At 36.3% G+C, this 12,917-nt stretch overlaps 1 protein-coding gene across 1 annotated transcript in view; it reads left to right on the top strand.

The window, feature by feature from the left end:
- The window catches only part of ALKBH8 (alkB homolog 8, tRNA methyltransferase), a 137,113-nt gene that overhangs the window by 92,588 nt on the left and 31,608 nt on the right, over positions 1-12,917 (top strand). The window contains exon 10 of the mRNA XM_027979164.3: positions 3,670-3,926. Coding sequence (XP_027834965.2) covers positions 3,670-3,926 — 257 coding nt within the window. The remainder of the gene's footprint in view (positions 1-3,669; positions 3,927-12,917) is intronic.

The following is a 12,917-nucleotide window of genomic DNA, read 5'->3' as shown; positions in this document are numbered from 1 at the left end:
TTTTTTTTTTAGCATTTGATGAATGTCTAACACAGCTATAGATTTACAAGCTATAAAAAAATAAGGCATGGCTCTTGTACCCCAGGAACTTGAAGTCTAGTAGGAGGGAAAGTTTGTTTCCTTATGCCAATATTTTTGTTGTTGTTAAGGACATTAACTAAGTAATTTTTATTTTTAAATTATAAAAGTATGATAACATTTACAGAAGACTTGGAAAATATAGAAAAAGTAATATATAGTTTTACAATATATTACAAGTATTTTTAAGTAGATAAATCAAGATTTTTATTTGGAGTTTCATTATCAAACTCTCAAAAAACAATAGAATACAGAATACAGAATTCTATTCTGCAGAATAGAATACAGAACAGAATATAGAAAAATAGAAGGATATAGTAGACCTGAAAAGCACTGTGAACCAGCTCAACAAAATTAAAGATTTATACAAATTTTCACACAGCAGCAGGGTACAGATTCTATTTAAGTTCCCATAGACTATGAAGCAGGAGACATTAGAATATCCAGGGGCATAAAACCAGGTGCAAAATTTTCATAATCACACACGAGCAAAGTAATGTTCAAAATTCTCCAAGCCAGGATTCAACAGTGGTGAATGGAGAACTTCCAGATGTTCAAGCTGGATTTTAAAAAGGCAGAGGAACCAGAGATCAAATTGCCAACATCCTTTGGATCATGGAAAAAGCAGGAGAGTTCCAGAAAAACATCTACTTCTGCTTTATTGACTATGCCAAAGCCTTTGACTGTGTGGATTATAACAACCTGTGGAAAATTTTGAAAGAGATGGGAAGACCAGACAATCCTATCTGCCTGCTGTGAAACCTGTATGCAGGTCAAGAAGCAACAGTTAGAAGCAGACATTGAACAATGGACTGGTTCCAAATTGGGAAAAGAGCACATCAAGACTATATATTGACACCTTACTTATTATTTAACTTCTGTGCAGAGTACACCATGTGAAATGCTGGGGTGGATGCAGCACAAGCTGCCATCAAGATTTCTGGGAGAAATATCAATAACCTTGAATATGCAGATGATACTACCCTTATGGCAGAAAGTGAAGAACTAAAGAGACTCTTCATGAAGGTGAAAGAAGAGAGTGAAAAAGCTGGCTTAAAACTCAACATTCAAAAAATGAAGATCATAGCATTTGATCCCATCAGTTCAGTTCAGTTCAGTTCAGTTCAGTCGCTCAGTCATGTCCGACTCTTTGCGACCCCATGAATCACAGCACGCCAGGCCTCCCTGTCCATCACCAACTCCCGGAGTTCACTCAGACTCACATCCATTGAGTCAGTGATGCCATCCAGCCATCTCATCCTCTGTCGTCCCCTTCTCCTCCTGCCCCTAATCCCTCCCAGCATCAGAGTCTTTTCCAATGAGTCAGTTCTTCGCAGGAGGTGGCCAAAGTACTGGAGTTTCAGCTTTAGCATCATTCTCTCCAAAGAAATCCCAGGGCTGATCTCCTTCAGAATGGACTGGTTGGATCTCCTTGCAGTCCAAGGGATTCTCAAGAGTCTTCTCCAACACCACAGTTCAAAAGCATCAATTCTTCGGTGCTCAGCTTTCTTCACAGTCCAACTCTCACATCCATACATGACCACTGGAAAAACCATAGCCTTACTGAGACGGACCTTAGTCGGCAAAGTAATGTCTCTGCTTTTGAATATGCTATCTAGGTTGGTCATAACTTTTCTTCCAAGGAGTAAGCGTTTTTTAATTTCATGGCTGCAATCACTATCTGCAGTGATTTTGGAGCCCCCCCAAAATAAAGTCTGTTTCCACTGTTCCCCCATCGTATTTGCCATGAAGTGATGGGACCAGATGCCATGATCTTCGTTTTGTGAATCATTGGACTTATGTAAAGTTTTGAGTGAATATAAGTTAGAAATCTAGCATTCTATTCATACTTAGTCAAGCAAATGGGACCAAAATGTCATAATTTTTTTAGCTAAGCAAAAATTTGTAGTTTCTGAAACGTATATGTTATACTTACTATTTATGTATATATGTGTGTTTGTGTGTACAAAAAGCTTTTCTACTACACTTGATAAAGGCCTGAGAAAGAACAACAAAAAAGAGACCAAGAAATTGGAAAGCATAAACTAAATGAAATGGGAGTGCTGAATTTTGTTAATTTAGTGTAAGGGATGGTATAAGAAGCTCTGATTATTCAGTTTACAGATTTTTTTTTTAAGTTCAAGGCCAACTTTTAGATACTTTTAGTCAAAATTTGTGGATTTAAGTGATCTTCCCTTTACGTAATTTAGATGTTCATAGTTTCCAAGGGAATACAATTTTTACCAAGACTAGTTGAAAGTAATTTGTATATTGTAGTGTAATTGTAATTCTGTTGTAACCGACATACTAACCCATCTGTTGCCACATGTGTGTTAGAGCCCTCAAAGTTTCTAGGGCTACCCTTTTCTTAAATGTCCACATAAAGTGTTTAGAGCCTCACTTTACTCATTAGTAGGGACTAGGTAGTTCCACCCCCATTTAAGATTCGGTATCTTCTAGTTACATTTAGGGAGAATTCCTAAAGTCATCAATGCTATAGTCCAATTCTTTGCTGCCATATGATTTATAAATATTGCTTGAAGTCTTGTCTGTGATTTCTCTGGGAACACTACTTTTTCCTTTATTCTCCAGTATACTACTCATAAAAAGATGTTGTGTGTCACAGGCTGGCTGAAGACAAAGGGAATTTAGAGCATAGCAGAGAATAGGAAGAATTTGAAATGAATATTAGATGTTATTATAAAGAACAGGGAGCAACTTCAAAATTAATTTGACATATTGTATCCTAAATTTCCTCAGTCACCTCGTTTACTTTGTGTTCTCCTTAGGATTTTTTTTTTTTTTTTTGAAGGCGGCAGCACAATGTAATCATTGAGAATGTGGGTTTTAGAGTTTCTGTTGCCTGGGTTCAAATCTTAACTTTGTGACTTACCATCTTTGTCACTTTAGTATCATTATTTAATGTTCTGTGTCAGTTTCCTCATCTGTAAAATGAATGTGCTGGTTCCTATCTCACAGTATTACTGTGAGACAATATATATAAACCACTTCAAATAGTATTTATTTAAATCTTGTGATTATTACCAAATCACACACTGTTTCTAGGTCTGGTTCTTCTTCTGAGAGTATTAGGGTCCCCGGAACTCCTACTAAGACAAGACCCCTAAATCCTGTTAATTGCTAAGTTTCTTCAGGTTAGGCCAGGCCCATCAAGATCCTTTCTTGAACAGGACCCTTAATCCAAAGATGAAATAAGCATCTTCAATAAAAGGCATGCAGAATTACAGTCATGTTTTGTTGCAGATGGATTTACCCCTTTTATATTAGACCCTTCACATATATAACTGGTAAGAACTACTTTTTAAAATGATAAATAAGAACCTACTTATCCCTAGTCATCAAATGTGGATTGATTTGCCTTTTGTGAAAGCAGTCATAACTTTATGATTCATTTGGATAAAAATAATGGTTTAGGGACTTCCCTGGCAATCCAGTGGTTAAGACTCTGCACTTCCAATGCAGGAGGCATGGACTCAGTCTCTGTTCGGGGGACTAAGATCCCACATGCCACATGGCATGGCCTAAAAATAAATAAATAAATGATTTATATTGCTTTATTTTTTTCATTAGGTTACCCTTTGGTCTGTGATAGCCAGATGAAGGAGACTCCTGCATCATTTCCAGAGAGTGATAAAGAAGCCTTACAACTAGAGCAAGATTATGTCCATCGGGTTTATGAAGAAATTGCTAGGCACTTCAGCAGCACGAGACACACCCCTTGGCCACATATAGTAGAGTTTTTGAAAGCTTTGCCGAGTGGTTCATTAGTTGCTGATATTGGATGTGGAAATGGAAAGTATCTTGGCATCAATAAGGAGTTATATATGGCAAGTAATTATCTTTTCTGGCTTTATTTTTGCTTTATTTCTTAAGGTTATCATCACCTTCCTCATGTTATATTGATGTGTTTTTAGGTCATTGCAGAAAATTTATAACCAACAAGTTGAAAATTAATGAACATTCTCATTCTTTTTTATTCCCCTAGAAATTTATAGGCATGATATTATTTATAGTTTTTTGGCTTTTTGTTCTCTTTAGATTATGCTTTCTAAGAAGATTACTTTATCAGTAAAACTATCTTATATAACTCTTTACAGGTTATAAAAAGGATTTTTATTTATAGGAAACATTTTCTTTGCTTAGTTCCTCATAAGAAGTATAGATACTTTGATCCATCTTTAATAATTGAAGAAATTGAGTCTCACAGAGTTTTTATATTATTTCCTTGGTATTATATTATTGGGCTTCCCTGGTGGCTCAGACAGTGAAGAATTTGCCTGCAATGCGGGAGACCTGGGTTTGATCCCTGGCTTGGGAAGATCCCCTGGAGGAGGGCATGGCAACCCACTCCAATATTCTTGCCTGGAGAATCCCCAGGGACAGAGGAGCCTGGCAGGCTACAGTCCATGGGGTTGCAAAGAGTCAAACATGACTGAGCGACTAAGTGAAAGTCGCTCAGTTGTGTCCGACTCTTTGCAACCCCATGGGCTGTGTAGTTCATGGAATTCTCCAGGCCTGAATACTGGAGTGGGTGGCCTTTCCCTGTCTTAGAGGAGATAACTAGAACTTAAGCCCATGCCTTATGACTCCAAATCTAGTATTCTTTTACTCATAGAAAAAAGGGTTAGTATTTATTGTCTTTCTGTTGAGAAAATTAAGCCTCAGGTAGATTAAAAATTTGACCAAGGTTATAGCGCTCAATCTAGGATTGAACCCACTTCTCTTCTGATGCCAGAGTTTTCAGTTTTTACAATTTCCTTTCCTTCGGGATCACTTTTTTCCTCCTGCTATGTTAGGAAGTAGGAAGTTCTCCGTGCATTAGTGTGTTGTTTGTAAATACTCCTGTCAACATTACTCCCTGAGGGTTGGAGCTTCCTTTTTCCAAAGTTAGGGAAGGAAGGACTAGAGTAAGGGGATTATGTAAGGAGAATGAGAGCAGTTCACTCATGGGCTGTTGTAGTATGTCAGATTGCTTGTAATCTTTACCTCATCCTAGATACTATACACCTACATAAAGAAAGAAAGGTAATACTGCAGTTGAGGAAAGGTAGACTTTATTCATTAAGAGGCAGACAAATTGCTTTTCATCAAAATAAGACATAAGTGTTCATATATTGCCATTATGTTTATAACTAAATTTTAATTTATAAAGAATAAGGTCTTGTGAATTAACTTGGTTCATTTTGAAGAGGAAATAGGTTTTAGATTTGTCACAGCTCTAACCATAGTTTCAAACAATATATCTTCTGATGTTTTAATCTTAAGGGACTGTCCAAAAATGTTTTTCACTGAATTCTGCTTTTACACTTTCTTGATGATAATCTGTGGCTTTATCTAGTCAGGTGTCATTTGTGACAGTGAAACTAGGTTGAAGTCAGCCACATTGATTCAGTCGTATGATAACATTATCCTTTTACAGTTGAGACAAATGATTTCTTGATAATCTGAACCAAGAATCTAAAGCTGATTCAAAAGGAACATATTCAGAAGAATTAGAAAATCATAAGTGCCCTCACTCTCCATTATCTGCATTCATTTCATCTGTGGCAGGCTGTGTGTATTCTTTACTTTCTGCTTTTCTACTGCCATTTTCTGACCTTAGAGAAGGCTCGGTAGATGTTGTTCATGAATGAATGAAAACTACTTGTCTAGGTTGGAGTTAGGGTTTTCATTATACAAGAAACGGAAATGTGTATGATAAAAGAAAAACCTACCTTTTTAAGCTGCTGAGGCTCCAACCTGGATGGAGCAATGATATTTGAGTGTATTTTGAACAGCATCTTTGAGCATGAAAACACGTGCGTTTCTTGACATTCATGAGATGATGTGATCTGAGACATTATTTTAACTATTCTAATGTAGGATAGTTTCAGAATCTAAAAAATTATTAGTATCACTGTTTTATATAATTTCTAACAAAATATATTTTTAAAATCCTAGCTTGGGTTCTCTTAGAAATAGTTTTATGAACAACTATTCATTTCTTTTAGAAGTAAATCTGTTCTTTTCTGATCCTAGGTATGCATGCACTTTTTCTTTTGCTATTTAACTCAAAATTTCTATATTCTGGTGAATAAACACTTTTTTTTCAGACTTTCTCATTCTTAGCATCAGCATTAGCTGTTGGCTTTATTTTCAGAGGTAAAATTTACAAAAAAGATTTTATACCTTCAGGGAACTTATGGCCTTTATAATTATACCAATAATAGATGAGATATGCATACCCAGAGCTTGGCCGAGCTTATTTACCGAGTGATGTTTTGTGCATTGTTCTTAAAGTACTTTTAGTCCAGATGTATTTCTTAGATAATTAATATTTGGTATGTACTTTCTTGGTTGTTATAAATAGTTGCAAATTTAATAAAATAATGATAATGTCAGGTGTCTATTTATAATGGTAAGAATTGAAGATATGATTATATAGGTTTCTTTCATACATTTCTGTTTTTGTTTGGCTTTGCTTTTTAACTGTTGACTGCCCAGTACAGGAAGGAACAGAAAGGAACTAAAGTGTCAAGTACCTGCTGTGTGCTAAGTGCTATAATGAGGAAGTGAGAAAACTGACACTTGATCAGGTTATGACATGCTCAAGATTACAAGGTGTCAGGACAAGTTTTAACCTCATCTCCAACCGGAGATTTCATACTTTGTGGCATTCTAATAAGAGAGATACCTGAGAGACTAGCTATGGTGACAGCACCAGGCTGTTAGCTCAGACACAGCAGGGCTGTCTGATGTCCACCTACTTATACATACTAGAAACTTATTAATGGTTTTTGAATAGTGAGAAGCAAATCTGTAAATTCACCTTCAATTTCTTACATGAAATTGAAGAACACTAGACTATATATATATGATGTGATCTGTAATCTTGAAGGAAATGTGACAACCTCAAAATGCATGGTCTTTTAACTCAGTGTGGTACACTAACTCAGAGTATGTTACATGGACTTCTCTTCATATCTAGAATTCAGGACAAGAATTTTGTGCATCCTTTGTTTCATATAGCAGTAATAACTAGCTTTTGCATAGTGCTTTTATGGTTATTTCAATATTTAATATGAATCATCTTTTGATTGTCATGCTAACCCTGAAAAGCAGGTATTTTTATAATGAGAAAACAGAAGCTCTGAGAGATTAGCTAATTATTACTCAAGACAGAATTCAGATCAAGAGTTTAATATGATCTTTTCATTGTACTTTATGCCTTTGCTTATTCCTCTGCCCTTTAAACTATATGTTGACAATCTGATTTTCCTATAATTGCATGTTTTCTCAGTAGTTCTTAATATGCTCTCTTTTTTTAATTTATTTTTTATTGAAGGATAATTGCTTTATAGAATTTTATTGTTTTCTGTCAAACCTCAATATGAATCAGCCATAGATATACATATATGCCCTCCCTTTTGAACCTCCCTCCCATCTCCCGCCTCATCCTACCCCTCAAGGTTGATACAGAGCCCCTGTTTGAGTTTCCTGAGCCATACAGCAAATTCCTGTTGGCTATCTATTTTACATATGGTAATGTAAGTTTCCATGTTACTCTTCCCATACATCTCACCCTCTCCTTCCCTTCCCCCCGTCCATAAGTCTACTCTCTATGTCTGTTTCTCCACTTCTGTCCTATAAATAAATTCTTCAGTACTATTTTTCTAGATTCCATATATATGCATTAGAATACAGTATTTATCTTTCTCTTTCTGACTCACTTCACTCTGTATAATAGGTTCTAGGTTCATCTACCTCATCAGAACTGACTCAAATGTGTTCCTTTCTATGGCTGAGTAATATTCCATTGTGTATGCATACCACAACGTTTTTATCCATTCATCTGTTGATGGACATCTAGGTTGCTTCCATGTTCTAGCTATTGTAAATAGTGCTTCAATGAACAATGGGATACATGGGTCTTTTTTGATTTTGGTTTCCTCATGGTATATGCCTAGGAGTGGGATTGCTGGTTTTATTCCTAGTTTTTTAAGGAATCTCCATACTGTCTTCCATAGTGGCTGTATCTATTTTTATTCCCGTCAACAGTGCAACAGCATTCCCTTTTCTCCACACCCTCTCCAACATTTATTGTTCGTAGACTTTTTGATGATGGCCATTCTGACCAGTATAAGGTGATATCTCATTGTAGTTTTGATTTGCTTTTCTCTAATAATGAGTGATATTGAGCATCTTTTCATGTGTTTGTTAGCCATCTGTATGTTTTCTTTGGAGAAATGTCTGTTTAGGTCTTTTTCCCACTTTTTGATTGGTTTATTTTTCTGGCATTGAGTTATATGAGCTGCTTGTATGTTTTGGACATTAATCCTTTGTCAGATTTTTCATTTGCTATTATTTTCTCCCATTCTGATGGTTATTTTTCACCTTGCTTATAGTTTTCTTAGCTGTGCAAAAGCTTTTAAGTTTAATCAGGTCCCACTCTTTTACTTTAGTTTTTATTTCTGTTACTCTAGGGGGTAGGTCATAGAGGATCTTGCTTTGATTTATGTCATCAAGTGTTCTACCTATGTTTTCCTCTAAGAGTTTTGTAGTTTCTGTTCTTACATTTAGGTCTTTAATCCATTTTGAGTTTATCTTTGTGTATGGTGTTAGGAAGTGTTCTAATTTCATTCTTTTACATGTAGCACCAGTTTTCCCAGCACCATTTATTGAAGAGGCTGTCTTTGCCCTATTGTATAGTCTTGCTTCCTTTGTTGAAAATAAGGTACCTATAGGTGCATGGGTTTATTTCTGGGCTTTCCGTCTTGTTCCAATGGTCTGTATTTCTGTTTTTGTGCCAGTACCATACTGTCTTGATGGCTGTAGCTTTGTAGTATAATCTGATGTCAGGAAGGTTGATTCCTCAAGTTGCATTCTCATGACTGCTTTGGCTGTTTGGGGTCTTTTGTGTTTCCATATGAATTGTGAAATTTTTTGTTCTAGTTCTGTGAAAAATGCCATTGGTAATTTGATAGGGATCACATTGACTCTGTAGATTGCATTTGGTAGTATAGTCATTTTCACAATATTGATTCTTCCTACCCAGGAACGTGGACTATCTCTCCATCTGATTATTTCCACTTTGATTTCTTTCATTAGTGTCTTATATTTTTCTATGTACAGTTCTTTTGTCTCCTTAGGTAAGTTTATTCCTAGATATTTAATTCTTTTTGTTGCAGTGGTAAATGGCATTGATTCCTTAATTTCTCTGATTTTTCATTGTAGTATATAGAAATGCAAGTGATTTTCTGTGTATTGATTTTGTATCCCGCAACTTTGCTAAACTCGCTGATCAGCTCTAGTAATTTTCTGATACTATCTTTAGGGTTTTCTATGTACAGTGTCATGTCATCTGCAAACAGTGAGAGCTTTACTTCTTTTCCAATCTGGATTCCTTTTATTTATTTTTCTTCTCTGATTGCTGTAGCTAGGACTTCCAGAACTATGTTGAATAATAGTGGTGAAAGTGGACACCCTTGTCTTGTTCCTGATCTTCGACTAGGGAATGCTTTCAGTTTTTTACCATTGAGAATAGTGTTTGCTGTAGGCTTAGCTTACATGGCCTTTACCAAGTTGAGGTAGGTTCCTTCTATGCCCATTTTTGAAAGAGATTTATTCATAAATGGGTGCTGAATTTTGTCAAAGACTTTTTCCACATCTATTGAGATTATCATATGGTTTTTATCTTTCAGTTTGTTAATATTATGTATCACATTGATTGATTTGCGTATATTGAAGAATCCTTGCATTCCTGGAATAAACCCAACTTGATCATGGTGTATGAGCTTTTGAATATGTTGCTGAATTCTGCTTGCTAAAATTTTGTTGAGGATTTTTACATCTATGCTCATCAGTGATACTAGCCTGTAGTTTTCTTTTTTTGTATTGTCTTTGTCTGGTTTTGGTATCAGGGTGATGGTGTCCTCGTAGAATGAGTTTAGAAGTGTTCCTTCCTCTGCAATTTTTTGGAAGAGTTTTAGAAGAATAGGCATTAGCACTTCTCTAAATGTTTGATAGAATCTCCTGTGAAGCCATCTGGTCCTGGGCTTTTGTTTTTTGGGAGATTTTTGATCACAGCTTCAATTTCAGTGCTTGTAATTGTGTTTTTCATAATTTCTATTTCTTCCTGGTTCAGTCTTGGAGGATTGAACTTTTCTAAGAATCTATCCATTTCTTCCAAACTATTCATTTTATTGCCATATAGTTGTTGCTGGGAAAGATTGAGGGCAGGAGGAGAAGGGGATGACAGAGGATGAGATGGTTGGATGGCATCACTGACACAATGGACATTGGTTGGGGTGGACTCTGGGAGTTGGTGATGGACAGGGAGGCCTGGCATGCTGCAGTTCATGGGGTCACAAAGAGTTGGACATGACTGAGCAGCTGAACTGAACTGAATGCTGCTGCTGCTGTTGCTAAGTTGCTTCAGTGGTGTCCGACTCTGTGTGACCCCAGAGACGGCAGCCCACCAGGCTCCTCCGTCCCTGGGATTCTCCAGGCAAGAACACTGGAGTGGGTTGCCATTGCCTTCTCCAATGCATGAAAGTGAAAAGTGAAAGGGAATTCACTCAGTCGTGTCCAACTCTTAGCGACCCCATGGACTGCAGCCTACCAGGCTCCTCTGTCCATGGGATTTTCCAGGCAAGAGTACCGGAGTGGGTGCCATCACCTTCTCCGACTGAACTGAATAGTCTCTTATAATCTTTGTATTTCTGCAATGTCTGTTGTAACCTCTCCTTTTTCACTTCTAATTTTGTTGATTTGATTCTTCTCTCTCTTTTTCTTGATGAGTCTGGCTAAAGGCTCGTCAATTTTGTTTATCTTCTCAAAGAACCAGCTTTTGGTTTTATTAATCTTTACTATTATTTCTTTCTTTTTTTTTCCCATTTATTTCTGCTCTGATCTTTATGATTTCTTTCCTTCTACTAATTTTGAGGGTTTTGTGTTCTTCTTTTTCCAGTTGTTTTAGGTATAAAGTTAGGTTGGCTATTCAGTATTTTTCTTGTTTCTTGAGGTAGGATTGTATTGCTGTAAACTTCCCACTTAGAACTGCTTTCGCTGCATCCCATAGGTTTTGAGTTGTCATGTTTTCATTGTCATTTGTTTCTAGAGTTAGTAGTATTTGCTATGGATTAAATGTGAGGTCCCCCAGAGAATGAGGAGTCAGATGCCTGGCTTTATGTTCTGAGCAGCTAGATGGATAGTGCTGTCATCTTCAATGACCCTTGTTAAGTTGGTTTAGCCGGAATGCCCTGATGTTTCCTCTTAGTGATTTTTCATCCACGGTCCCCAACTCTGCTCTGGATCTCATGGCTGACCATTTGGAGAACAGCATCTGAAACTGAGACATGGTACCTTCTCCTTCTAATTCATGCTGACCCCAGTAGAGTGGAGATGGGAGAGGCTGGATGGTCTGTTCCCAGACTGTCCCCTGCTGAAACCAATTTCCCAGGGTGCCTGCCTTGGAGGGGACTATAGGGACCCACACTCAGAAAACACTGCTTAGTTTGGTATTTAAATCCGGCATACCAGAAATAACATTTCTTCTTCCTGTGCCACAATCTCTTAGTCTATGCCCACAAAATGCTGGCTTAACAAAAACTAAGGCAGACTACACAGGAAAAAAAAAAAAACGCAGAACCAGTGGGAGCTAGACTTGAGAAGGTGGCTCATGTGCTCTATATTTTTAAGAAATAAAAACAATATAAGCACAACTTAGAAAATGGGTGAAGTAAAATATATTCCCTTATAATCCTAATCCCCTAATAAACAAGTTTATTGTGAGGATATCCTTTTAGTGTTTTTTTTTCCAATATTTTGTTTAATGTAGTCATGAGTATGTATACAATTTGATAATCAAATATATCACTTAATATTTCTGTCTTGATATGTAGTCTTAGTTCCTGGACTTTATAATATTCTAAGACGTGTCTATAACTTGACATTTGGTTATGTTCAGTTTGGAGCTATTAAATAACACTGTATTGAACATGTATATTAAATACAATATGACAAGAGGAAGAACATGAATTTTTAGAGTGTAACAGACCTGGGTTTAAATCCTTGCACCCACTTTACTACTGCTCAACTTAGGGCAAATTACTTATATTCTTTGAGATAGAGTTTCCTCATCAGGAATATAGTAATAATAATATATGACTCACAGTGTATTATCAGAGTTAAGTACATTTTTTATTGAAGTATAGTTGCTTTATGATGTTATGTTAATGTACCCCAGTATTCATTGTAGCACTATTTACAATAGCCAAGACATGGAAGCAACCAAAATGTCCATTAATAGACAAAGGAAGATGTGGTATATATATATCCAATGGAATAGTGTGCAGCCATGAAAAGAAATGAAATTGGATCATTTGTAGAGATGTGGATGGACTTAGAGTCTGTCATACAGAGTGAAGTAAGTCAGAAAAAGAAAAACAAGTATCATATATTAATGCATATATGTGGAATCTAGAAAAATAGTAGATTTGCAGAATAGGAGTAGAGATGCAGACGTAGATAATGAGCATGTAGACACTGGGTGGAGGCAGGGAAGGGGAGGGTGGGAAGAACTGGGAAATTAGGACTGACATATATATATATATATATATATATATATACACATATATATATGTGTGTGTATATATATATATACACACTATGTGTAAAATAGATGATGAAAGAGTTAAGTACATTGTTTACTTGTGTGTTTTTAAAAAAATTTATGTTGGATTGTAGTTGATTTATAATGCTGTGGTAGTTTCAGGTGCAAAGCAGAGTGATTCAGTTATTCATGTATATATATCTATTCCTTTTCAGATTCTTCTCCC

This window comes from Ovis aries, chromosome 15, assembly GCF_016772045.2.
Source record: "Ovis aries strain OAR_USU_Benz2616 breed Rambouillet chromosome 15, ARS-UI_Ramb_v3.0, whole genome shotgun sequence".
Classification (NCBI taxonomy): Eukaryota; Metazoa; Chordata; class Mammalia; order Artiodactyla; family Bovidae; genus Ovis; species Ovis aries.
Note: the sequence above shows the minus strand (reverse complement) of the source record. Positions and strands in the feature narration are given on the sequence as shown.